The sequence below is a fragment of the Serinus canaria genome, chromosome 1A, assembly GCF_022539315.1.
Source record: "Serinus canaria isolate serCan28SL12 chromosome 1A, serCan2020, whole genome shotgun sequence".
NCBI classification, from domain to species: Eukaryota; Metazoa; Chordata; class Aves; order Passeriformes; family Fringillidae; genus Serinus; species Serinus canaria.
In genome coordinates, this window is record NC_066314.1 from 22,060,027 (window position 1) to 22,087,575 (window position 27,549).

Sequence of the window (27,549 nt, forward strand, 5' to 3'; positions counted from 1 at the left end):
CCGCGCCTTCCTCCGGCTGCGCAGCGGCGGCGGCTCCGCTCGGTTCCTGCTCGGGCCGGGGCAGCCTTCGCGGCGCGGCCGCCGAGGGGACGCTGCGCGACCTGTCCGCGCCCCACAGCCCCGGTAGGTGCTCGCGTTCTCCGCGGGGCTGCGCGGGGGCGGCCCCTGCCCTTCTCCCGCCCGGCATCCCGCCGCTGGCTCCGCCGCCCGGGCGCGCATCGCTCTCCTCTGCGCGAGGCGGCCGCTGGCTGCCAGCCCCTGCCTCCGCCGCTGGCTTTCCCCGGCGGTGTCCCTTCCCCGGGCCGCCCGGCCCTTCCCCCATCCCCTCCCGCCCCGGCAGGCTGAGGTGGGCCGGGGCCGCGGGTCAGAGCCGGGCGCGGCGCTGGGCGGGGGCTCCGTCCCGTCCTCCGCCGTCCCAACCCGGTAAGGGGGTCAGGGCCGGGCGGGGGGCGGCGGTGGGGCAGGGGGCGAGCTCTGCCGGCCGGGGCCGCCTGGGAGGAGGAGGAGGAGGAGGAGGAGGAGGCGGAGGAGGAGGAGGCAGCGGGCGGCGGCGGTCGGGTCGGCAGGACGGCCCGGTCCAGGGAAATGAGTGAAGCGCTGGCAGCGTGGCAGCCCCTTCCTGCTGCCACAGTCCGCTGGGTGAAAACGCGGTGGTGCTGCTGCTCGGGGGTGGCGTTCCCTTGGCTTCCTCTGTGGAATACGGGGTCGCGGACGCTGTTGGTCCATGAGTTGTAGGGATCAGATCTTGTTCAGTTGAAATGCATCGTTATACAGGGCAGCTCTGAACTCCTGAGGAAGTTAGGTGTGGTGTTTGCAGAGAGATACTTGTAGAAGCCGCCCGTGTGCCCTTGGTTACTGGCCTCTGAGTTGCTGAAGTAGGAAAACATATAGAAGTTATATATTTTTTTTCCTCTTAGATAAATACTACCATATGTTTAGTCGCACGTTTGGCTGAAGCACTAAGGGGCTATGTAACTCACCTGATTTGTTTGTTTTCCCATTTTCTCACATTTAAAAGAGTTTAAATCACAACGTAATAACTCCAGACTTGAGTGAAGATCTTTGCATGTACCAGGTATTTTAATATTCTGCGTGGCTGTTTATGCCACACAGACTTGGAGCTCGTGGTAGCTCTTTGCTAATGAATGCCCCTGGCTGCTCCTCTCTTTTAAAAAAATATTTATTTAATACTAATTGGGGAATTATTTAGAAAAAGTATCAAATCCACAGACCAGCACCAGAAATAGCTACCTGATGACTGTCACGTTGTTTTCTTTTTTCAAAAGCTTTCGAAACTTCTCAAGGTACGAGTATCTTCATTAGCACATATTTTCCCTTAGGGTTTGTTTTAAGTATGAAGAAATCTTTTTTAACCGTTGATTTGCATAGTTGTTTGTGTGGCAAAACAAGTTCTGTGACTTGCTTCAAGCCCGCAGGTAGGCTCTTCACCAGCTAATAGCTTGCTATTGTCATGTAATAACATCTAATCACTACAGGACCGAGGAAGCACCTGTTGGTCGCAGGTCATTGCCTCCATCGCTTTGCGAAAGTCCTGACCACTTCATCCAGTGAGAGTGCGGAGTAAATAGATAATAATCAAATAGATGATAATCGTTGCTTCATGGAACCACGAGTTCCTGCCAGGCTCTCTAAGAGCGGCCTGAGTGTTTCAGGGCATGTGTGCTCTACATGACATGGTTTGAGTTAGAAGGTGCCTTAAAGACAAGTTATTCCCAGCCCCCCTGCCATGGGCAGGGCACCTTCCACTTGACCAGGTTGCTTAAAGCCCCATCCAAACCTGGCTTGAGTGCTTCCAGGGATGGATTGCCTGCTACGTCTCTGGCAAACCTGTGTCAGTGTCTGATCACCATCCCAATCCTCAGAGACCCGCTGCTCTAATCCCTTGGACACTGGGCCACCGACTACAACTCTTTGATTGGCCACTCACATTTAATGAGAACTATTAGTGCTTATAGTAGGGAGGGATGATGTGCACAGAGTTTAAAATTTAAAATTTTAAATGTTAAATTTTAGTGGAACTTTGGAAAATTAATATTGAAAAAGTGAATTCCTGAATGTTTAGTTTTCAGGTTTTTGGGGAAAATACTAACATGCAGGAATTTTTTTTATTTCAATAAAATCATAAGATGGATTGATACTGTGGAAAAATACCTGTCTACTTGCAAATTATACTGCAGCCTGAAGATTAGGTGTCCATAAAATGATTCCACAGCAAACATGGAGAACTTGTTCTTAAATATTTAAATTGATCAAAGCGAATTTGTTATTCAAATAGAACTTAGGTTCTGGTTTTTAAACTTGTAGTTCCAGTGAAGTCAGGGAATTGACATTTGAGTGTAATGGCTGCAGGTCTTTCGAGTTATATCAGTAATCACTATGTCCATGAGTCATTATATAAGTCGTATGTGTGGTTGGTTCTAAGTTTTGCATTAAAATTTCCTGAGACTGTGTAGGACTTAAGGCATAATTATTGGGTAAACCTCATGTTTTACCTGCCAGTGGCCAGCTGTATCAGGCCTGTGACAATTGTTTTGTTGTCAACACTATTGGAATTATTTTAATTGTTCTGCAGTTTAGGAGGATCTATCGGAAAAGTCTCACGTTGTTCTAAAACCAAGATTGTACATAAATTCTCAGAAAAAATGTAATTTGCATGAGTGTTGGAAATCCAATAGTCTTGCAGTGAGATCGTGACATGGGTGAGCAAAACTAGCAGCCCAATGCTGCTGCTCTTTGCTCTAATCTATTATTAAAGTTATATTCTCTTTTACTACATTTAGTTTCCTTAGTGAGCAAAATCACATGAGCTAGAGCAGCCTGGCAGGTGAGGTCACCTATCTTATCAATTCTCATGCTTCCTAGAACTATATATGCCTGAGGTCTCGTGGCATGAGGACACAGTAGAAGGGTGATGAGGAAGTAACTTTGAACTGGTATTGCTGCTTGAAATCTCATTTCCTAGTATTTCTTAGATTAAGCATCTGTAACCTATAAATAGGTGCCCCTGGCTTCTTGTTTCATCATCTAAACTTCTGTGACTGACTAAGAATCCAAGCACAGCATCATACTTTTGAGAGTGTATGCATCCTGAGTGGACTTTAGGAATTTTTTTGTTAAAATAAATAAATGAATATTTTTCTGGGTAATTTGTAACTCCAATTCCAGCCTTTAATTTGTTTCCATCTGCTCGTGTCTCGGTGTTGTCCACAAATTTAAAAATCTTATCCTTCTTCAATAGTTCATTGAGGTTTATAATAAGTGGTGGATCACTATATTAAATGGTATTTCACCCAAGGTTCCTGAAGTTCAGTCACACTGAAGTTGTCACATTAACAATAGTTACTCTTTTGGAATTGTTCTACTATTTTTGCTCCCCATATACAGTACTGTATTTTTATAATACAAAAAGAGTTTGTATCCTAATTTGCAGGCTGAGCTGCAGCATATCATTTTCCAGCCTTGGCCTCATATATCCTCAGTGCCAAGAGAATGTGGAAGAGAGCAGAACCTCTGTAAGACTATCAGGACTACTGAAGGAGCTGCTGGAGTAAACTTTGCACTGCATTTGATGTTACTGTTGAGTCAGTATTAGTGGCAGAAACTTGCACAATATGTTTACATGTGCAAATTCATGCTAGTTCCCGTGACGGTTCAGTTAAACATCTTAACATTGAAATTCATTACAGTCTCACCTCTGTTCATGAGACTTGCTGGCTGGTTTCCCTCCCTTTTCCCACACTCTCTCCAGTTGTCTTTTGTGTGAGGAGAAAGTAACCATCTCCTAGTAGCGAAGGTTTTTTATTTTATTTTTTATTTTGATCTGTTTTGGTATCATCAGTTAGTTGAGTCAACAATGCACAAATGTTTAAGCTGGTATTTGCTAGTATTGCTGCTGCTAGAAAGCTGCTGACCTGCTCCCTGGCACTTAATTCTGCTTTTGGATCACCTTGATACTCTTCACTGTCTGGGGAGGTGGTTGGTGGAACTGCCATGGCTGCTTGTGTGCTTGCTGGTCAGCTGAGTATCGGTAACACGTGAATGGTTTTGGAACTGCATTTGAGTTGATTCAGGTGGAGGTTTATTAAAGGAGCTCCCATAACAGATAATTTCTCTTAGAAGAACATGATGCAGAGGGAATCCCATCAGGAATTGTTCAGAGTATGCAGTGGTTGCATATCAGCATCTTTGTCAGCTGTGCATTGTCTCAGTGGTAAGATCACTGTAATAAGCACCTTTCTGTCACTGAGGGATGCTGTTCCTCAAAGGAGTTTAAATGTTCCTAACGTGGTAAATTTCTACATAGGTAATGGCATACAGTGAATTGCTTGCAGCATAATTTTAGATTTCCCCACTCATGATGATGCTAAGATTATAACATCTCAAAAAAGGACACATTGTCCCTAGATTTTTTTTTTTTCCCAGTGAAAATATTCTTCATAGATATGGCTTATGGTTTTGGTAGTGGTTGCTGTAAGATTGCACCTAGCCAGAATGTAGGTTGTGGATCTTTGTTCTGATATCTTCATGCTCAGAAACCTAGAAATGACAGGTTTGGGGGCTGTTTTGTGTGTCTTCAGTAGGGAGAGGTGATAAGAATCATGGCACTGACTGATTTCCTCTCCATTTTCAAGTATGTTTCACTTCATCACTCAGAAATGATGGCCTGTCCAGTGCTATTATGAACCAGTAGCAATGACTTGCCTGCACCACAGGAGCACTTTGGTTCTGGGAGCCTCATGCACGTGGAGGTTGTCAGGCACCAGCAGCAGTCTCACATGTGCAGTGTGATGCCATTAGCAGTGTCCTGCAGGCATGGCATGGTGTGTGGAGCCTACTGCTGCCCTTCTTCCCAGAGCTGGGATGCAGCGCTTTCTCCACTGGCTGCTCTGCTCAGCCATGCTCTTTTAATCCTGCAAAGGGCCAGAACTACCCAAATGCTACCTCACATGGAGATGAGCTGATGAAAAGGGGCTCCACAGTGGAGCATGGATTTCAGGGTCCCTTAGAACAAGATGAACTAGAGACACCAACAATGCTGTGGGCAGTGACTGTCACTGGGGAGTACCTTCCCCCAGTTTCCTCGTGAGATCAGCATGTACTTTGTTGGAAGATGAAGTGGAGAAGTAAGTTGCTGAATGAAGTTCAGCAATTTGTCCTTGATGACTTTATCTATCTTAACTTCCATATTTGATATTATCCAACTCCATGAAACAGAGCTAAGATTCTCTTCAATAGATACGTCAGCAGCAATGGTACAATTTACTTTATCACATATAAATAGTGTGGGGTTTAGGGACTGTAAATCACATTCTTAACTATATGGATCAGTAAATTTTTGTAATAATTGAGAAGAGTTTTAAAAGTATAGATTGAATGTTTATAAGGCTAATTTTTTTTTGTTGTTGATTGGTTGTGTTGCTCTTTTTTTTCTTGGATTTGTTTGGTTTTGTTGTTTTAATTGCAGAAGGAATGTGGGTTAAGTTTCATTCTCTGTGGGACGAGTGAATGCCTTAGTACTTTTATCTCAGCTTCTCATGATTCAGAAGAATTTTCAGTGTTTGAAACTGGCTAGTTTGTGTGTTGCCTAAGGTGAAAGTACTGGCTTGATGCCACTAGCAAAAGCTTGTATGGACAGTGGTTTGACATGTCATTTGGGAAAGATTTGTTTTGCACGTTAAGTTTCAAAATACTCCAGCACAATGCTGCTTCTCATGTGTATTTCCTTTCCTAAAAGTGAAACCACAGAGTGGTAGTCACAACACAGGACATGCAACAGTAGCTGGAGTATCTATTTATAATTTTGGAATAAGCTTGGGTTCAATTTTCTCCATGTATCTACATTCATTTGTTGTAGATATAATTTGATAGAAGCAAAATAAAATCTTGTATTTACAAGCAAACACTTTGGGTCTGATTCCATTGTCTAGAATACCAAGATAAATCTTGATATGTATATGGAAGAACATGATTCTTATAAGAAGTCTCATTTTTATAAGAAATTAATAATTTTACTTCATGATACCATTTGTCATGAAGGAGAAAAGTAAATATGTATTCCTGAGTCTCTAAATTTTTCTGTGTGGACAGACCTTTTCCCTATGTGGAGTTCTGCCAGAACCACAAAGAATTTGTATGGATGTAGGAGTGCTGCCTATAGGGAGCAACTACTGGGGTCATAGCCTGTATTTCCAGAAGACATAAATGATGCATGATTATACAGTAAAATTGAGTTATACTATTTACTTTTTTAAAGATGTAATTTTTTTCCATGCATGTCCTTCACTAATTTCAAATTAAATTAATTTTGTAAACATATTGTAAAACTATTCATAGCCTAGCAGAAAAGTAAGCAATCATCTGGGTAAGAAATGCATCCTGCATTTAAATAAAATAGTCTTAAATGGTTTTGAATGTCTCAGCTCTTTTGTCCATGGCATATAATCCAGGTTGGCACAACCACTGGTTTAAAACCAGAAGTCACATAAGAATAGCTAATGCTGTCCTTGACGTATCTAATTCACTGTGTAATATTGAGTAAAAAAAAACCCCACTGCTCTGGACTGCTTGAACATAACACACTGAAATATCTTATCAATAGAGGCTGGATTAAACATACTGTTGTTTCATTGATTATATTTTAGCAGGTATGAAAAGCTAATTTTTTTTTGTTTGTTTGTTTGAAGGATTTTTTGCTGTTCTCTGCCGGGAATAAAATGCACGTGCTAATCATTGAGGAATGCAGTTTGCGCTAAAAAAAACCCAAACAAACAAACAAAAACACCCCCCCCCCCAAAAAAAAAAAAAAAAAAAAACAACAACAACAACAAAAGACAATGTCCTATGTCCTAATCTACTGAAGTCTTGGAAATAAAAGAAAAGCTCAAGTGATTTTTTTTGTTGTTGTTGCCTTTTTTTTTTTGGTTTTGGGGATTTTTTTGAGGTTTGTAGTTTTTTTGGTGCTAAGTACTTTTGAATACTTGTTTAACTGCAGTATAGTGTATGGTACTTATATTAACAAATAGCAGATATATACAAAACCAGCTATAACATATTTGGCCTTGCCAGAAAGTGTGCAAACACTTAAGTCCTGATCTGGGGGAAAAATTTCACCCTGAACTGAATGCAAAGCAGCTCAGGCTGCCACACATTTAATATTCTATAACCTGAGTACAGATTTGCATGTAATAGTATAGAAATGTGGGCTTAATATTGAAGGGGATATTAGCTCACACCTTGTAGATGTGTATCTCTGTGAAGAAAAATTGTCTCTGTTTCCAGACTTTTATGATGACTTACAGCCTCCTTTTAAATTATTTGTTTATCCTTTTAACTGTAAGGTTGTTTTTCTTTAATATTATAACTACAGATAGGTAAGAAGCAGCCAGAGAATACTGAGAACAGTTATTCTTGGCATTTTTTAAAATTATGAACATATATATTTAAAGTAATAATGTCTTTAATGTTCATTTTAGATTTGCTATAAATAATAGTGTTTTTTAAAATATAGATTTATTTCTGTAAAAATTTAGAATTACACCTTGAAGATAAGAGATAAAGATGTCTGATCCTGACTTCTCTCTTTCACAGTTCCTTGCATCCTTGCAGAGCAGACTTGATTCTTTTATCCCTTAGTTGGTTTATTTAGGTCATGTAATTCTTATCCAGATTCTTCCATTTGGGGATTATGCATTGAGATTGACTTAAAAAAAAACTGCACATGGGTCCCAGTTAAAAGTCAAGAAAGCACATAGAGCAGGGTATTTTTTGTTTATTTAGGCAGAGCAGAGTAATTGCTTTTTGTTCCATACACAGCAGTCCTATCAGTGCAGTTCACAATGAACAGTTACACTTTTGTGGCAGTACGACATTGTTGACCCCAATATTCGAGAGCTGCTATAATCTCTTTTTCCATTTCTGCTGCTTATTTTGCTGCACTTGATGTCAATTTTTGAGTGTATTACTTTCTGCTTTATTAAGTATCGTTGTTGATTTTGGGACCTCTTCCTAATCAGCTAAGGTCAGAATTCAAAATGATCTTGACCTTCTAAATTCTTGCCTCTCATCTTTGCTTGTTTTTGTGTGCCCATTTTGTAAGCATAATCCACTCATGTTACCAAGTTGCTAATGGAAATACTATTATCCTGGGAATGAAATAGACTAATCTACATGTTTCATTATCATCCTTCAAAAAATTAATTACAATCGTATTTTAAACCCCTTTTAAACCAAAGTTTGTGGCAAGTGGCCTCAGCTTTCTGCATGGTAAGTGGGGCAGAGGGTGTGCTCCTGCCCCAGTGAAGTGTGTCCCATGGCACCATCTCTGGACAAGTGTTGAGAAAAGCCTGATAAAGAATTAACCAAACTGAAGTGCATTCAGCCTGGGACTGAGATCTGCACTTCATTCAGTGTTAGGTCAGTGAGGCAGGATGTATAGGAACTGTTAAGTTGTCAATTATCTCAATGCAGTTTCCTTTTGCACAGTGGTTCTAGGAGGGAAACTTGCATGATGACCACTCTATCTGACACATGAATGTAGAAAGAACTCGGTGTGTTAGGAACTTTATATCATCTAACAAAATAGGATGTTAATTTGCTTGGAAGGATTATAGACTTGTAATTTTCCTATACAAAGTCGTTCTAGGCTTCCTCCAGGAAGGACTTAGCAGGGTTCCCTCAAGAGACACAGGTTACTTTTAAAAGCAAGCATCTGCTGCTCTACTTATTAAAACTAGTTTAGGTATCAGCAAAAATACATGCAGTAGCTTTGTGGAGTTGTCTATTAAATTTTTTGTATTTTTGTTGAGTATGTCATAGCACACAAGTGGAGCAGGTGGGGGAAAGCCCTTTGTTTTCCTCTTCCTTTTTTTTTATTGTAAGCTACTGTTTTCTGTGCCCTATGGAGAGCATTTTAGACTGTCTTGGGGTTATGATACACAAGAATGCAGAAAAAAAGCAACCAGTAATCTCAGTGCCGAGCTGTCTTTCCGTATATCCTCTCCCTAGTAGTTTGTATTGAGAATAATTTTTTTTTTCTGCGTGGATGGATGTGCAACTCCATGCAGGGAGCTGGACAATGACATGGCCAGCATTCAAGAAGGATTTATAACCTCTAATTTCTTGTCTTCTCCTGTTCAGGTTATTTTGTGGTTAACTTTTTGAGGCACTGATGCACAAGAGAATGTTTTGGTTTTTCTGCTGTCCAAGTTGTAGACCTGGACTGAAAAACTTCCTGAGTGTTGTGCTAAGAAAACTGTCTGAAAAAAAAGAAAATCTGTATTTAAGTTACATAATGCTTCCCAAATCCAGCCATTTTACTTTGCAAGTTGAAGATGTTGATGTTGATGTTTTGTGGTGTTTTCCTTGGCCCTTGCATCTCTGTGGGGTTCTGCTATACTCCTGGGGACACTGCCTGTCAGCCCTGCTATGGGCTGCACACCCTGCCTCAGTCATGATAAGTGTTACAGGGGAGCCTTTTTGTACTGCCTGACAGAATGATGTAGTAATAAACGATTATCTGCATTACTTGACGCTCCTAAGTCAGGAGGATACTTAGGTTCTAATTCTCCTGCCTCTGCTTGATAGAGTGTTACATCAAAGAAGAGAAAAATAGTGTTTGGATTATTTTGGCCCATTTCTAAAGCAGTCAAAGGAATCTTGCTGGTACAGCTTATGTGCATCTGAGTTGGAGCAAGCTCAGTTGTGATCCTGTGTTTTTTGTTTTTAAATGATCCTAAAATGTGCACCATTAAAATTTCCAAACCAATTTTTCTAATCGGTTCTCTAATTTCAGTTATGATCTCTAATACTGAAGATGTGGAGTAATGGTCCATAAGCATTTATAAGGGTTCACAGCTTATCCTGTTTTATTTCTGTTCTGTCTTGAAATACTTAAAAAAAAAAAATCAAGATAATAAGTGTAGGAAAGGACTTGATGTCCATAAATTATTTTCCTGCTTCTAGAAAGTGCTGTGCAACACTTGTTTGTACTGTATCACTACTGTATTGTTTGGCAAATCATACCTCATGCTTTTTCAGTATACTGTAATTTAGGAAAAGAATCACTAAATTTTTAAAATTCCTTTCAAGTTGAGGCATAGCATACTCATTTTTCCTTTTTCTAAATCAAAACACATTCCACACTTGAATAATGCATATTCTTATTTGTTGATAGCAACAAATAATGATCCCTGAGACAAGTGAAAGGGGATAGTGGGATAAAAGCAGTCAAGGTTAGGTCATGTGATTGTTTCACTTTGATTCTTCTTTCTGGATTTGTTCATATTCTTGTTTTCATGCTTTGAATTCATTATGTGTTTTTGTTCAGAGTAGAAGAAAGAAACTTCCTTTTTTGAGTGCAGACTTAAAACAAGCTTGTAGCTGTTCAAAGTACAGCCAGTGTTTATTGTAACATTGATATATTTCTGGGTGTCTGGAAGAAGAAGCCTAAAATAATTCTGTTCACAGACTTTGAAATAAAATTAGTTTATCTGCCTTGGCAGATTCTCTTTTGCCTTTTTACAAGATAGATAAATACTAGCTTTCACTGAAAGAAGTAACTATGTGAGGATATATGTGTGGCTACAGCTAAATGGATATATTATGGTCTATAATATGCTGTGAGATTTCCTTTACAGTACACCATTAGCACTCAAAAACATTTGTCTGCTTTAAAACTTAGGTGATAATTCTAATAGAACAGAAAGAAATATTTCTGTGTCTGCAATTTTTTTTCCTGCTTTTTTTTCCTGCTTATTTCTCTCCTGACCATTTTCTTGTAAACTTGAAGGGATGGAGTGAAATGACTGAGTCTTTGGCAAAGAGGATCTGGACACAAATCACTGACTGGAGATACTGAACTAAGTGCAGGCAAAAGGTTTCCTGCATAATACCAATTTTTTCTCCCTAGTATAGACTGCAAGAACTATGTGGGTGTTTTGGTGCTTCTCATCAAATAATTTGTATTTCTAGTAACAGCAGTTTTTCTAATAATTTCTAAGATAATGCTTTTGATGTTTTTCAAAATCATGGCATAGGGCTGCAGAGGGTTAGGGATTCTATAGCTTTTGTAGGGGGGGGGGGGTCTGGGACAGCTGCTTGAATTAGAGTGAGAGCTGTGTTTTCTCATGTGTCCTTAGTGTAGATGATTTCCCCCGACTCAGGGATCTTGTTGAAAGTCAAGCCAGATGTCCAGGCTCAGTGCAGCATGGGCCCACAGGACTGAGCATGAGCATGGAGCAGAGCCAGCAGCAGCTCTGGCTCTGCAGGTAGAGGCTAGATTTGGACCCTGCATTGCTTGAGGATGAGGAGGTGGGAGCTTTTGTTCAGAGCCTGTGGAGTTTGTGCCCACTTTGACTCTGTGTGGTGACATGCTCTTCTCAAGAAGCTTGTGAATGCTTAGGCACTGTTTGCTTAGAGTGGTTTTCAGTTTATTCTGAAATAATTGGAGTACTAGGGTTGGTCCTTCTGTCATCATTGACCATCATGTTATTCCTCTGGCTGTACCTGTGAGTGACAAATGTGTCATTATGTTTGTGTAATGCAGAGACTAGAGTGTTGACCTTCTTTCAATTCCATTGAATAGAGTTTTTGTAGTATCCTAGAGACCAAAATGCTTAATACTTTTCTCTCCAAAGCACAGTTTTCTATGCTGTGTTGCCAAATAGCAACTTGCACCCAGAAGCAGGTCGGGTTTTGAAGGAGTGCAGGTGGAGTTGTTGACTTTTACCACATAGCTTTAGGAAACTAAATACTGCTTGGATAGAGCACTGATAAGTACTTAGGTCACAAATTGAAGGACTGAAAGTTAAACTGAATTTCTAGGGGATTAGATGAAATTAGTGTTTTTTCAGAACACTTGTTTTGTGGAGAAACAAATGAAAGTAAGGCATCAGAAATCCATCTTAAATCTTCCCTTGACCTTGTTAAGAAATAGGTATTCAGAACAATCGTCATTAATTTTATTGACTAGAAAATCTATGGGGTTTTTTGCTCATCACAAAAGTGCTTTTTTGGCTGTAATTATGGTGAAGTGGTTTTTAGCTTTTGTTTTATTTTTTTTTTTGTTTCCCATAGGTGGCTGCTTTAATGCAAGAGTGTCATTAGCTTGCTGAACACTAAACATGAGAATAGCAGGTAAGTACGCTCAGTAAAATCACACTTTGGTCATTTATGAAACAACTGCTATGGACAACATTAACAAGTTGTGACAATAAGATTTTAAAGTCATAGAGTCATAGAATACCAGGCTAAAAGAGATCTCAAGAATCATCTGGTCCAACATTTCTTGTCAGAAGCAAGCTCTAGACAAGATAGCTGTCATGTGACAAGTGGTGATTTCCTCAAACCTTTAGTGTTTGGTTAGTCTGTCAGCCCACCAGGAAAGCAGAGACCCTTGTGCCTGACTAATCTGTGTCCTGTTATGGGGACCCTTCAATGAACTTCTTTTCTTTTGGGTGGATCTTGAGTGACTGGTAATGCATACTTTTGTTACTCATTGGTGTAAAATTCTCTTGCTTTGCTGTTGTAGTCAATAAAATTTAGAGCAGTGAGGGGTGGTCATACATTGGGGGCAGGTAACTTTAGGATGATGTTGTGAATTATTACAATTAAGTTACAGAGAACCAAGTTCACTTCAGGAGAGTGATTTCACCACAGTTGCTGGTTCAGCAGAACGATACCTGTTCCTGTCTCCCTTGGCTGGCAGGTGCTGTGCAGGTTTATCAGCTATCAAGTACCTTCTGATATCAACAGAGGCTGGCCAAGGTGTTTCCACCTGTTAGCACGTGCTTGAGGTTGCAGATTGTGTATGTATGGAATTGTTGTAGGATAGGTTTTGAGCATACTTGCAGCATTCCATCCAGGAAGTAGCAGCTGTATTTTACCCTATAATTTTCATACTGCTGTAACTTCCTCTAATTTGAACCCTAGCCCAGTACTCTGCCCCGCCAGATTTTAAAATGACCATTGTTGGGGAGTCCACCACTTCCTGGGGAGATTATTCCAATGGCTGATTGTTCACATTGTGACAAATTTTCTGTGTTTAACTGGAATCTTCCCCACAATAACTTGTACCCACTACCCCTCTTGTTTTCCATGTGACTCCTTGCAAAAAGGGAGTCTCCATCTTCTTTGTAACCACCCTTGAAATACTGGAACATGGTACTAAGTTCTCCTATAATTCTTTTCTCAAGGCTGAACAAACCTTTCAATCTCAGCCTTTCCTCATCTAGCAGGCTTCCCAGTCCTTTGATTATCTTTGTGTTGGACTGTCTCTGGATTGTCCATGTCTTTGTCATTTTTCTTTTTTTTTAATAGCAGGGTCCAACACTAAAGGGAGGGTAACAAGTGTGGCCTGACAAGTGCTGTGCAGAGAGGAATAATGACTTTATTTCTTTCTGTTGGTGATGCCCTTGTTGAAGCAGCCCAGCATCCTGTTGTCTTCTTTGCCAGCACCCTCCATTTGTATTGAGTTGGCTGTCCACCAGAATCCCCTAGTCCTTTTCCAGAGATCTGCTCCACAGCTGGGTAGATTCCAGTCTGTTCTTTACTCCTGGGTTATGATTTCTGTGGTGGAAGACTTTATACTTGTCCTTCTTGAACTTCACTGGTAGTGTTAGCTCATTCTTCCAGCCCATCCAGGTGTTCCTGCAGGTTGGCTCTCCCTTTAGACATGCCTCCTTCCACTCAGTTTGGTATCCTCATCATACTTTGTCAGGGGACACTTCACTTCACGTAACAGGCATTGCTGTTCTGCTTTATTGGTGTTTAATGAAACTCATTTTGGAATTGGGATGGTGGAAGAGCAGTCACCTTGTTAAAATGCTGTAGCTGATCTGCAGTGACTGCTTAAGCTGCCATGACTTGACGTAATTTGGCTGCTATTTCTGTAGGATGATGAAGGAATAAGGAAATGGCAAATGGTTGTCTTCAGCCATTTCTTCCCCACCTCAGTAGAATTGCTATGTACTGTTTTAGTGTCTGAAACTTTCTGAATGGTCGCTGGGAGTTTGAAAACTATAAGAGCCTTTTCATAGAACTAAGTTACTGTAGTACAGGCTTTGAGAAACTAATTCTACTTGACAGAAGGGATAGTGGTTGTAAAAATAAGATCTTTGCTAATATAACATTAAAAGAAAACATTTTTGACATTGTCACAGTAGTATAGCCTGTGTAGCAATGGAATAAATCTGAGTTTCTGGTGCATTGCACTTTTATCAGTAGTTACAGTGTTATTTTGCAGAAGGAGAAACTGTTGCCTCTTCTAGAAGAAAATGACACCTTTTCCAAGAGCTTGTTAATGCATACAATTTTTTGTCACTACTCCTAATTTTGCTTTATTAACCACAATATGTATAACTGGAAGCAATCTGCTAAAGTAAATCTGATAAAGAACTGGAAAATGCTCCAATTTTTGGGTGCCTGATTCACCTGGAAATTACTTTCCACTCATGTTTAGGTGGATTTTTTTTCCCTTCCATCCAACTATTTTTTTTGCTAAAAACTGCAAAGTAGATATGGCAGTTCCTATAAGATGTTTCACCTGTAGCAAACATGCCAGTTTTGGTTCAAATGCTTAAGGAACCTTCTAGGAGATTTCTTACTGTTCCTTTGAAGGGAGCACTTACAGTTCAGTTGAAAAGTTTAGAATATAGGGTAGAGGAGATGGTTGGTCCTCAGACTGAGTTCTTGTTCATCTTACATACTATATACTAAAACATGCTCTCCAAATGCCACTTGCTAGATGACACATTCCAAAATCTGGTACCATCTTGTGGTTTTAAGCAGTGCTGCTTGGAAAACCTTTACCCAATTTCTTAACATATGTTAGATAATCTGTTTCTTCTGTGTTTGCACATGGTTCCCTTCCTTTCAAGTGCAGTGATCTTTGGAGTTCCAGCATAATACTTTTAAGCTAGGTTTGCACCTGTGTTTTCTTACATCATAGTGTGTGTGCTCACTTGTGAAAAAGACCAAACTACAAGCGAAAAACCCTTATATCTTTCTTCATCTTTCTTTTCTTTTTCTATCCCCTTATCTTTTTTTAGCCTTTTGGGAGGATTGATTAGCATCTCTCATCCTTCTGAAGGCTGAGTAATCTGTCTATTTTAAGATTTTCTGAGCAGCCCATCACAGCAGCAGTCTGAGATCTGCAGGAGTATATAAGTTTGGTTTTTTCTAAAGGATTTGGCTGGCAATCTGAGAAAAAGAAGCATGCTTTAAAGGTTGATGCTTCCAACCAGTTTTTTATGCTGTGATGAGATAGGAAGGCAGGATGTTGATCAGTTGCCTCCTCACCTGCCTTGTACTCTCAGGCAACCAAGAGTGGAGTTTTCTGTAAAAATGTATTGTAAATTATGCTTAAAAATGGGGAGGCTTGTTGCTGTATCACTTACATTTCCATTTCAGATGTAAGCTGCTGTGGTTGGGTGCTTGCAGCTCTTCTCACAGGAAGTAGATTGGTCACTCAGCACTGCAAGAACTTAGCCCTGTAAAACTTAGAACTGCCTATTCCAGTATATTAAAAGGGAGACAGGAGAGATACTGCTTTTTCTTACTTATTTTAAAATAGGCTTTGAGTCATCAAACTTGCTTTCTGAAGGTCATTAATATACATTTCTTGAAAAGTAAGTGAGAATACTTGTTTTTGGTTGGCTGATGGTTTGGGGGTTTTTTGTTGCTGCTTTTTTGGTTGGTTGGTTTTTTTAATGTCATAAACAGAGCTGACTGACCGAAGTAGCCAAGCTGCAGTATATAAACAGATCCCTAATCACTCAGTCAGGGCTATATATTAAAACAGAGGTAGCTCCATTTGAGGGCAGGGGGAGACAGTATTTGTGAACAGTGAGGAACCAGGTACTCATGGCTAAGAACATGCAAGTGGAATGGGGGAGGTGGGAATTTTGCCTTTGGGCAACAGCCAGGTAGATTATCTTAGTTCATTTGGTTAAGCTGGATTTTCATGTAAGTCTGGTTTCTCCTGGCTGCTGAGCTGAATTGGTGTACTAGAGTGTCAGAGAAAGCATGAAGGTAGAGAAAGTTAAGAACAGAGTGCATTGCATAACCTGATGCATTGGTGCAGTTACATCCTACATTATAGTATCCATCCATAAGATCCATTCTTCTTTTCAGATTTTTTCTTTTTAGTAAGTCCACAAATGATCATCCTGTTTCTGAGTTCCCCAGAGTGTAATCTGATAACACATTTCTCATGTTCCTAGTTTTGGTAAACTAATGTTATCATTTGCAGGTAATTTTTTGAAACCTTTTCTGTTTTTTAACAGGTGCTGCAAAGTTGGTAGTAGTCATAGCAATATTTTTATTGACGTTTTATGTCATATCTCAAGTGTTTGAAATAAAAATGGATGCAAACTTAGGACACATATTTGGTAAGTGATAACTTTTTTTTCTCTAGACATTTATTAATATTTACTTGAGCCTTTATCAAGAATATCATGTTAGTTTTGCCTGAGCTCTTCAGTTTAAGAATTGTGTTTATCTTTAATATGTGTGCTTATTTTTTTTACATATAATATGTGTATTAAATTATTTTCTGTATGAAATAATAATAATTTTGATTCTTTTGTCTGCCAAGACATAATTTTACCTGCCCTTTTTTTTTTTTTTTTTTTTGTTTGTTTACTGGAAATGCATTCTTAGTGTAGAGTAATAAATTAGGGGACTTGAATCATGTTTCTGGAATTCTGTGCTCTGCCTTACTACTGCAAAAGAGATTTAGATTTTGTTTTGGGAGTTTTTTTCTCTTGTGTAGGTATGTTACTGTGTTAAGTTGAATGTGCAGCAATCAAAACATTTCAGATGTGCTGTGCAGATAAAGATTAGCAGTTGAGGTGTCTCAAATTTCAGAGTATTTTGAACCAGAATTTTCTTTCAAGGCGCTTTTTATTACCAAAAAAGCCCCAGACAGTGTTTGGTACAGGGGTGGAGTTTGTGTTCTTTGACTGTGGATTACTGCAGTGTGAGCTGCCATCTGAAGCAGTCAGCAGAGACATCTCTAGTAATCATTGTTGAGACAAAGGTGTCTTTCAGGTGTCATTCAGACGTGTGTGTGGTGGGGGCACTTGTGTCTCTTCATATCTCAGGAGAGGGAGTCACAGATGGTTGGGTTGAAATACACCTGAACTGCAGGCTACCAGTTCAGGTGAAAGGAACCCCATCCCAGTGAAGCTGTAAGGAGGGAATTAATTTCACTTCAATCCCCTGAACTCCAAAATTCTCAGAGGTTTTGGATCTCTGTGGGTTTTTGACTCCATGACTCTCTAAGAGCCATAAATGAAAGCAGTGCTTCTGAATGGGATCACTTTCATGCTGCTAATGCATAAAAGTTGTTTTTTATTGCAGCATAACTAATATTCAGGTGGCTTTGATACTTCATTTCAACCAGCCTGTTTTTATAGGGGTACAGAAAGATTTTACATTTATAGGATCTGATATAGCAGATGACACTTTAATAGTAACATCTTGTAAAACTTTCTTTTTTCATTTTAGCTAGATCAGCATTGGATGCAGCTGCACGCTGTGAGTATTCATAGGCATGTATTACTGCTGTGCCTTGCTTTTGCTAATAACAGAAAGACTGATGAATTTTCATAGTTAAGAAAGTCTTAATTACATTTTAGATGCAATCAGAAACTAATTTTCCTCTTCTCCTGATTTTCCTAAATTTCTGGTAAAGTCTGTTTTGTAGTTTTGGCTTGTGGCTTTTGATGACGGTGCCAGAGCAAGCAGCAGGGTGAGAACAAGAAGTTGGAATAATGAGGTGCTTCAAGAACTTAGATTATTTTAAACTGCTGTGTAACTACAGATGTGATAGTGTTTGTGTTTGCTCTCTTCCTTGAATTCCTTCAGAATGTATTTGTCTGTTGGCCTACCTGTGATGGTCTCTAAAATCTTGGTTTATTTCCTTTTGAAAGCTACAAAACCTCCAAGATACAAGTGTGGGATCTCTAAAGCTTGTCCTGAAAAGCATTTTGCATTCAAAATGTCAAGTGGAGCAGCAAATGTAGTTGGACCTAAAATTTGTGTAGAGGATAATGTGTAAGTATTTTTACCTGTTGTTTTAAGTGTCTCTTTCAAATACTTAGATCACTTTGTACACGAAATCAGCAGTGTAAATTAGAGGCTTTTTGCAAACAGTTTGCAAAAACAACAGATGTCAAAGTTTGTGACATGAAAAGGTCACATTGCCTTATAACCTTATCTCTGATGAAGCACACTTAATGCTCTGCAGTAAATGCAGAAATGTATGTTGCTTTAATACATGTAAGATAGCTTGCACTTTGTTTCAGATTTACAGACTTGAGAGTTAATTAGACTTTGTCAAGTCAGATGCACACTTGTCTCTAAATAACTTGTCCTGGTGCCTGTAATAGTAATTCAATGAATAATTGTATTGTCTTTTGCAAGTAATATTTAAAACTATATTTCCTCATTACCAATGTCAGAACATATTTTGTATTTTTCTTCTAAGGTTGACTTCAAAAGGGAAAAATAGTATTTTAATCAATGGCAGTTATTTAACTGTGCTGGTGGTAGCTAAAGTTAATAAACTATATAATTGTGAAATGAGGAAAACAACTGCTTGAGACACAGTTTGGTTTTAAGTCCTCTTTTTAATAATGTTTTTGACACAGTATTATCAGTAATACTGTGCATAAAGTATTTAGCTGAGTACTTTTCAGTAAATCCTCATGATGGGAATATTAATATTTATTTTTAGACTGCGTTTTTCCTCTTTGGGTGATAATGAGCAGGAATAACCTGAGTGTGCAGCTTCCTAGAACATAATCTAATCCACTTGATTTTGCAGGTGACATGTCAGAAAAGACATAATGTTAGTGTTGTTGGAAGGAGATATTTTTAAAATATCAATCACACTTAACACTTTTGCCTTCCACTTCATTTAAGTTACTCCAGTTTAGCTGTTTCTCAGCTCACACTGTATTAGTACAGATAGCACATAGAGCAGCTGGTGCTAGTGAATTCTAGAGCCAATGGCAGCTTGTCTGCCAACAGCAGAGCCCCCCATAATAGAGTAAGTAGGATAATACATGTATTAAAAAATCACTTTCCTCTCCAAAGTAACTGTAAGGCTGCTCTCAAGGGATCTTCAGACTGTTTTTAGCACTAGGTAGCATTCCTGTGTAAGGCTGGCTTAGCTCAAGCTTGCTGGCTGGTGTGGGAGTCAGTTTGCAGCAGAGCACCCCGTGGAGCTGGGGAGCTTCAGGTGCTCAGCAGGAGCTCACCTGGGCACCAACGGGCTGCAGGCTGCTCCTTCCCTTTCCATTCTTACTGGTGACCTTGGGCAGGCTGATCTAATCTCTGCCTGGTATTTCTGCTGGTGTTACAAAACATGCTACTGTCTCATTCTGGTTGCTTAATATAGGAAGCTTAATATCTGTGAAGACTTAAGCTGATTCAATGATTAAAAGTTGTGGGAATGCAAGTAATATTTTAATTTCAGGATTGTAGGGTTGTTTTGTTTGGGATTTTTGACTCTTTGGAGTTTTTTTTTTTTTTTGGTTGTTGTTTTGTTTTAATGTCTTGCCGACTGATGAAATAACAAGAGTTTTTTTTTATTTCTGTCCAAAAAAAGAAAAATCCTCTATTAGATATTTTGCTGAAGGAAGTGATGAAAAAAAAAGTAGTTGCTGGAAAAAGTCCTCTAAGTGGGCACTTTAGTGTACAGCTATTGGATTCCAAAGTCCAGCTTTTCTTGGCAAACATCTTTCTGAATTCCTTCAGAGGGGAGCTGGTCATGTCTGTCTAAGTGCTCACCAGGAAAATGGATTGGTTTTTGTATGATCTCCTGCTTTGCTCATAAGAGGTTTTATTTCTCTTTCAAAAGCTCTCAATTTGCAGACTGTAAATTGGTGGAAGAATTCTAAAACTGATGAAGGGCTGCCCTCCTGTGAGAAGCTGTTGCATTGCAGCCTGTTGTGTGATGATGCACAAGTTGTCTCAAGGGTATAAAGTAATATATCAGAGCTCTGAAAAAAGCTCATTTCCTCTTGAATAGCTCTTTTTAAAAAGATATTCTGTGAACTCACACTTGAAAAAAAGGTTTTTCTTTTTCTGATTACTTTGTGTTCTTCTTACTTCCAAAACAAGACAGCAGGAATGAGTTTTCATAATTTGTTAGCTTTTAAACTCATTAACTCATTTTTGTTCATTGTGTGCTTGCAAAAAAAAAAAAAAAAAGCTTAAAATGTTGGTTATGTGTCTGTGCTGAGCTCCACAATATAATATTTGGTTATTTTTTAAAACATTATTAATATAACTACATAAACAACACTATTTTTGTGGCACTTTTAATGTACAGATGTACTTTGAAAGCATGATTCAGCAATCAAATCAATAGAATTGGGGATACTTGATGTATTATTCTTAACTCAGTGGTTCTTTAAGAACACAGATTAGTTCAAGGAGATTTTGCTTCCTTTAAGGACTCATGAACATGTGGTCTTTTAACTATGTCTTTCTTAAAACGTGATCCTATTTAAAAAACAAAGATTTCACATCAGAAGATTGCGCAATTAAAAATATTCATTTTGTTGCAGTTTAATGAGTGGAGTAAAAAATAATGTTGGCAGAGGAATAAATATGGCCTTGGTCAATGGTAAGTGACATTTTAAGTGGGCAGATTGTCTTCATTTTCAAATTGTTTCTGAAATTTTAGGTGAAATACTGTGGGGTGGTGAAAGGCAAGCACCAAGGAGAAAAGGTTATTTTTATACTGAGATAATATCAGATACTGGCAGTGACACCTTGTTGTTACAAAGCAGAAAAACTCACTGCATTTTTGTTTCTAAAACTGGGTTGTAAAAATAGTAATGTGGAGTGCAGTGGTGGCTGTCTTTTTGATACATCACATAAATTCCTGATGCAAAACCAGAAAAACACATGAGATGCATGCTACTTTTTTTGACCTTGTGTATTGCCACCACTTATCATACTGTAGAATGCATTCTTCTGTTGCTGTTTTCAGTGAAACTTCTTTAGCATCTTTAACAGTTTTGTTACTACACACAAAGACCAGTTAATTATTTCCTCACTTGAATCAGTATATTTGGTCTATAGATTTTGTCCATAAATGCATCCTGGTAAGTAATTGTCTTCTGGGTTTGTAATTTTTATTAAAGCCAAACAAATTTAGCTCTGTGTTACCTTGAAAGCTGAACTGAATGTCAGCACTGGCACATTTGTCTTTAATGTGTAGGAAGTGATTCCTTGTAGCACTGAGGTAGCACTTTGTCATTTCACTGCAATTTAAATTCTTGTTCTTTGCAGATTGTACTCAGATCTACACCATCTAAAGTATAACTTGAACAGTACTTCCTAATCCTGTGTTGCTTTCCTAAATTATCTCAATCTGTTCAAAACCAAAATACCTATGTTTGTATTTTATAGCTCCAGTCTTTCTCTTTGTCTTCCAAACTTTAAATGAATGTATCTAATTAAAAAACCTCCACCTTCCATCAAACAGTCCTTTGTAGACAGCATAATAAGAAAAGGTAATGAGAGGTATACTATATTGTCCACTTTTTTCTATTTATTCTGGATGTTTAAATCTACTTACAGTAGTAAGTCTGTAGCAAAACATGGAGTCTAATTTTAATCTTTGTGACTCTCCATATGGCACAAAAGGCAGTCTATAGCTATTTTTGCAAAACCAACTTTAAAAAAAGGCAGATATCTGACCTGAATATTCTGTGTTGGTTTTAGAGCCTGTGGGTGTTTTCATTTATTTTAGATTCCACTTAAAACAAAATCAGAATTTTGCCTAGAATCACAGAATGGTCTGTGCTTGAAGGGACCTTTAAGATCACCCAGTTCCAACCCCCCCTGCCATGGGCAGTGCCACCTTGCACTAGACCGGGTTGCTTAAAGCTGTAACCAGCCTGGCCTCCAACACTTTGTGGATCTTCTCACTTTTCTCCTCTTACCTTTCCTTGCACTTTTTCACAAACCACTGCACTGTTTCCATGAAAGAGATGTTACCATAACTCATTTATCTCTGCAGTGTCTTCTGCAGCACTTTGACTGAAAGAGTGTAAGAGGAGTTGGGCGTGTTATCTGTAAAATAATTTTGGCTATATTTGATTGCACCAAATGCTTCTTTTTCTCTTTTCCTTCAGGTAAAACAGGAGAATTATTAGATACTAAGTTCTTTGACATGTGGGGAGGAGGTAGGTGCAATTACACTGCTCAGAGAGAAACAACGAATGTGCTTTTTTGCTTCCTTCTTGTCCAGACTCCATCTGCTGTGTGATTTAAGGTGATAGTTAAGGGAGAGCTTCATCTCTACCTTTGTAATTGTGAGGAGAGTGCAACTTTAAAGAAACAACTTTAGAGGAGTTGAGGTGGGAGGGAATGGTGTGGTTAATCAAAGGGACTTGTTCTCCTGAGTAGTTCTCATTAGTGTATGTCTTTATACAATAAGGATTAAACTCTCTCTATAAAATAAGAGTTCTCTGATGCATTTTAGCTTTCTCTCAGTCTGCATATTTTTATGATTTATAAAGATATATTTACAAAGTTTATATATATTCTATATATAAAAATTATATATATATCTTTACAAATATTCTTAAAAGTAATGTCTATGCAGAAAGACATTGCAGATGTTTAAATACATAATTACTGCTTATTATTAAAGTTTTATGTTCTCTTTCTTTTCAGATGTGGCACCACTTATTGAATTTCTGAAGACCATCCAGGATGGAACAATTGTGTTAATGGCAACATATGATGATGGTGCAACCAAGTATGTAATTGATTTTAAACAGCAAATGTTGCTTAAAATACATTTTTTCAGTATAAAACAGACGATAAGATGACAGATTTAAAACTATACTTCCAGTTTATTAGTTTTATAATGCAAATGTGACTTGGGCACAACAGAAATCAAACTAAAACTAAGCAGATATAGGTGTGCTCATTTTTCTATTGCTGAAGGCTCATTCTTCCTTATAGGCTAGTAAATTTAGATAGGTCCAGGCATAGGAACATGATTATGAGAACATACTCTGGGTCAAAAGTGGCTGTTCCATCCAGCACTTTCTTCAGATCAACTCCAAGAAAGAATTTGGTGGTTACAGGATGGCAGAGACCTTTCCCCATAAGCCTTGCATGTATCCTTACATTTAAAGTCACAGAAGTTAATAATGTGTGCCTTGTATTTTTTGCCCTGAATGTTTGATCCCAAAGCTATTAATTTAGATGTAGTCTAAGAGGGTTAAGGTCTCCTGAAACATTGTCTTCCAACTTTACTACTTGAGTCAATTTCAATACATGCTAAAAATTACTGTGGAGTATGTGTTATAATCTACTCCTTGCTTAAGTCATCCTATCCAAAGGATTGCTTTTCACAGTGAAAATGGAAACTTCTTTCCTTTTCCTCTGTTGCTTTACTAATAATTAACTTTTTTTTGTTAATGTGGTCTGTACATTTTTTTTTTCTCTTTTTGTTCAATTTGTTGTCTACAACTTGTCTGTTTTTTTTTGATAAGGAAGCAGTTTCCCTAATGACTAAGTCCTGACTTTGCAGTGTGCAATCTTTACAGTAAACAGTCCAGTATGTTTACATTGACTGCTTTTAGTAAAGAAGGAATTAATTTACGGGGGTATTAGCCAAGGCTGGATCTCCTCTGTGTTGTTGTGTTCACTTGTGTTGTTACTTTACATTTTACCTTCTTCCCTTTCTTCTTTGAAATTGTAGATAATTAGTAGGGTTACTTTTGCTTCAGTAAGCATGATGATTCTGAAAGCTTGTTTGCAGATAGAATACAGCTAAGGAAGAAGTTGCATTTGGCCTTGCCTTGCTGACAGACAGGATCTACTGCTTAGTGACAATACTTACAACTACCACTGGTAGTTGATAGACAATATAAACACCAGTACTTGGAAACAAAACTGTGAAGAATCAAGCTGCCCTAATGCTTGAGAAAGTTGGAGTATGGGTTGGGCAAATAACTTGCACAGTATTTAATAATTGTCATAATTTTGGCTAAAGAGAGTCACACAGCTATATCTCAGTAGGGAGTACTGATCAGAAGTTTTGTGTCTTGTTTGGTAATCAGGCACATTTAGTAACTTAAAGAAAGAAATAAAGAGCTGCTATTTGGAGATTTTGGAATGATATCTTATCCTACAAAACTGTTTTCCTTTAGATACTAAAATTATCCTACTGGGGTTTACAGGCACTGAACCATGCTCTGAGGCAGCATTCTGAATTTTGAATTAACTGCTCCAAGCAGATGAAAACTTATTTCAAATATTCATTTCATTCTTGTAATCTAAAATAGCTTTTACTTCATCTAGACTTCAGCTTGAGCCTGCAAATAATGTTTACTTTAAAGGCTGACTTTTTTAGTTGCTTGGAGAACTGCTAAGAGAACTCGAGATGTATAAATTCTCACAGGAGAAGGTTCTTGGCTTTGGTTGGTGTAGGGCTAGGTTTATATCCTGGTTCCTTGAGATTATAGTACAAAAGAGCAGCGCTCCTTGCATCAAGTGATTTCAGAACTAGCCTTACCTGATTCTGAGAGATAGATCTTGCCCAATGTTGACTGACTTAAAGTATATTAAATAGGATCAAAGCAGACTGGTGCACTGAGCAATGAAAGCTCTAAGGGCATGTATTTTATTCACATATGAATTTCTCTGGTTTGTTCAAGGCTTAATGAGGAAGCACGGAGACTGATTGCTGAATTAGGAAGCACATCCATTACTAACCTTGGCTTCAGGGACAACTGGGTCTTCTGTGGTGGGAAAGGAATTAAGACCAAAAGTCCATTTGAACAGGTTTGTGATTCTTTAACTTCCTGGAATTTAACAGCTTGCATTAATAGAAGCATAGCATGTTTTATAAGTGGCATGCATTTGTTCAAGATGGGTATCTATTGCAGTACTGGCACACAGTCTTATTTTCAGCTTTTTTCCTTTTCCTCCTTTTACCCATACAAAAAAAAAAAAAAGATTCTTTGGTGACTCATAAATAAGAAAAAAAAATCTTATATGGTGTAGATCTTACTATGCCAGTAACTAGATTATTCATCTTTTTAGTGAATCAAATTAACCTGAAGAATTCAAAGCTTTCTGCCCAGGTTGTATTTTAGATGCACTAAGAATGGTGAACTTGCAAGAGATAGGTGGGTAATTAAGATATTGGTGTTCCCAGCTGTTAGCTTTGCTCTTCTCTCAAATTGCTGCCATCGCAAAAATTGTGAAATAGAATATATTCCCATACTTTAGCTGTTACAATTCAGCATATGTCAATGTTGCCTTTAATTACTGGTAGGAGTAGCTTTGTAGTAGCAGAGTAAGGATGTGTTTTCTTCTGCCAGTTTTGTAAGGGAGGAAAAACTAAGTGGCAGACTCTTGGAGGCAATAATGTCTTACCTGACTGTAGATGGTTGTTTGGTGGACAAATAAAATGTTCTTTCAAATATCACTATTTGTTTTCATTGCCCTGTAAATTTAGTATCCTTATTTATTTTTTACCTAGTGGTTTGTGCTTCAATGCACTTGGTCATTTCCTTGCTTCTCTCTTCCTAAGCGAACACCTGTAATAAAATTTAAAAATGTTTTCCCTGTATGGCTTAACTTTTTACCATACACTTGTCTGAGCAAGTTACTTTAAATGGTGAATTCTTACAGATTGTTATGTTTGATTCAAAAGCACAAGAAGTTAATGTTTTTTCTTTGTCCATGGCCTTTTCTTTGTCCATGAAAATAAGTACATGTCTTAAAGCTATGAGTTAAAGCAGAAGGATAAATGACTTCACGTTAACGGCAGATTGATATTTCCCATTTATAGCATATAAAGAATAACAAGGACACAAACAAGTATGAAGGCTGGCCAGAAGTTGTTGAGATGGAAGGCTGTATCCCTCAGAAGCAAGACTAAATGAGAACAGAAGAAAAGGAAAAAGAATATGGAAGAAAATGCACTTTCTGCTATTATTAGAGAGAGGGCTATGAAGGAGACTGTACTGTAAAAATTATTTTTAAAGCATGCAGCCATCTTGTCAGTGTGTGCATGAGCACTGACATTTTGAATATTGGGATTATTTATTGCTGACACACATAGAAATTCTTTTTGTAAATATGTCCAAAATAAAAGAAACATCCAATCATTTCTATGCAGGTTTCTTAAAAGCACAGTATTTAGTTTGCCTGTGGTAAATAATACTTGTAGATAACTGGCTAATAAATAATGTATGTGAACAATAAACAGATTGTGACAAATGTACTGTCCTCTTAACAGTGCAATGCTGCTGTGACTATGTAAACTTGGTGGAATGTTGCAGATTTTAGTAATACATTAATAAGGAGCTTTAATTTTTTTTTATTCTCTGCCTTTTTAATGGCATTGTCAATTTTTATTAAAACTGTTTGGTTATTCTAATACCAAGTGCTCCAAAAATTTATTTTGTAGTCCCCTATCAAAACTGAATAATCAGCAAAGGAAGACTACATGATAGTGTAACACAGATATGCCATGAAAAGCACAATAGAATTTTTTTTTCTTTCTTTAGGGGATGAACTAAGATAAATATGTAAATAGTATGTGTGATATTTAAAAGCAGCTTGGAAGAATTTGTACTTAACTTGAAAGTGTTTGCTTTATAGAAGGGACTGGCACGTTAAGCAGCAGTACTGTGGCTAAATTTTTCATTTTTATTGCAGCTTTTGTACCTCTGCTTAACTATTGATTCTCCCTATTAGCTGGTCATGCAGTGGATGTGTGTCATGGAAGAGCTTCCTCTTTTAGTTCTAAATCAGGAATAAATTTCCCATCACAAAGAGCCTGTTAGAAAGCACTCTGCCTTCTAGTGAGAGCTGTGTCAGGGTTACACAGCTGTGCACCTTCACCACCTACAGTACTTCTCATGAGCTGAGGCAATCTCTTCTTCAGTGGAATGTCAGAGAGAGCAGTGTGTCTTGGGTTATGCAGTGTGTGACTTGTAAACTTAACTGACAATGTTTCCTTTTTTAATGGAATAAAAGGACCAAGAATAAGTGGCCTTATTCTTTAGCTTATATCAGAGCTGTGTGAAGACCCTGTTTTTTTTCTAAACTGTATTTTTTTTAAGTGGGGCCAGCTTGAACTTTTCTTGAAACTAAATTATACCATACTAATTGATTGTATTCATATTCACAAAATTAGGGCTGACACAGAACTGGCTGTAATCTCCTGAAGCTTTGTGTTATGAATTCTGGCATATAACTTCAAGCTAGTACTATGGGGCCACAAAGTATTTTTCAGGAGCCCACAGTGAGTTTGACAGAGGCATTGGAAATAGTATTATTGTTGATCTTTTCTGAGTCAAATTCTGTGCACTAAAAATTTCAAGCAATATTGAGAATTACCTTGTAAGAAAAATAAATAATCTCTGATACCAGAGTAAAACTGGATTCTGAGTTGTTCTCTATGTTTAACTAGCTTTTTAAATAATGTGAATATTTTAATATTAATGTGAATATTAATGTAAAATAGCTATAAAT

At 38.2% G+C, this 27,549-nt stretch overlaps 1 protein-coding gene across 1 annotated transcript; it reads left to right on the forward strand.

The window, feature by feature from the left end:
* On the forward strand, positions 1–27,459 carry FAM3C (FAM3 metabolism regulating signaling molecule C). The gene is made up of 10 exons (XM_009086782.4): positions 1–123; positions 12,094–12,153; positions 16,302–16,406; positions 17,527–17,556; positions 17,952–18,075; positions 20,598–20,656; positions 22,176–22,226; positions 22,720–22,804; positions 24,717–24,843; positions 25,859–27,459. The coding sequence occupies exons 2-10, from the start codon at positions 12,141–12,143 to the stop codon at positions 25,946–25,948; spliced, it is 684 nt and encodes a 227-aa protein (XP_009085030.1). The 5' UTR covers positions 1–123; positions 12,094–12,140; the 3' UTR covers positions 25,949–27,459.
* Positions 27,460–27,549: the final 90 nt, after the last annotated feature.

Coding starts and splice junctions, on each gene's coding strand:
- FAM3C (XM_009086782.4), top strand. Junction 18,076..20,597: donor ATTTGTGTAGAGGATAATGT/GTAAGTATTTTT, acceptor ATTTTGTTGCAG/TTTAATGAGTGGAGTAAAAA. Junction 24,844..25,858: donor CCAAAAGTCCATTTGAACAG/GTTTGTGATTCT, acceptor TCCCATTTATAG/CATATAAAGAATAACAAGGA.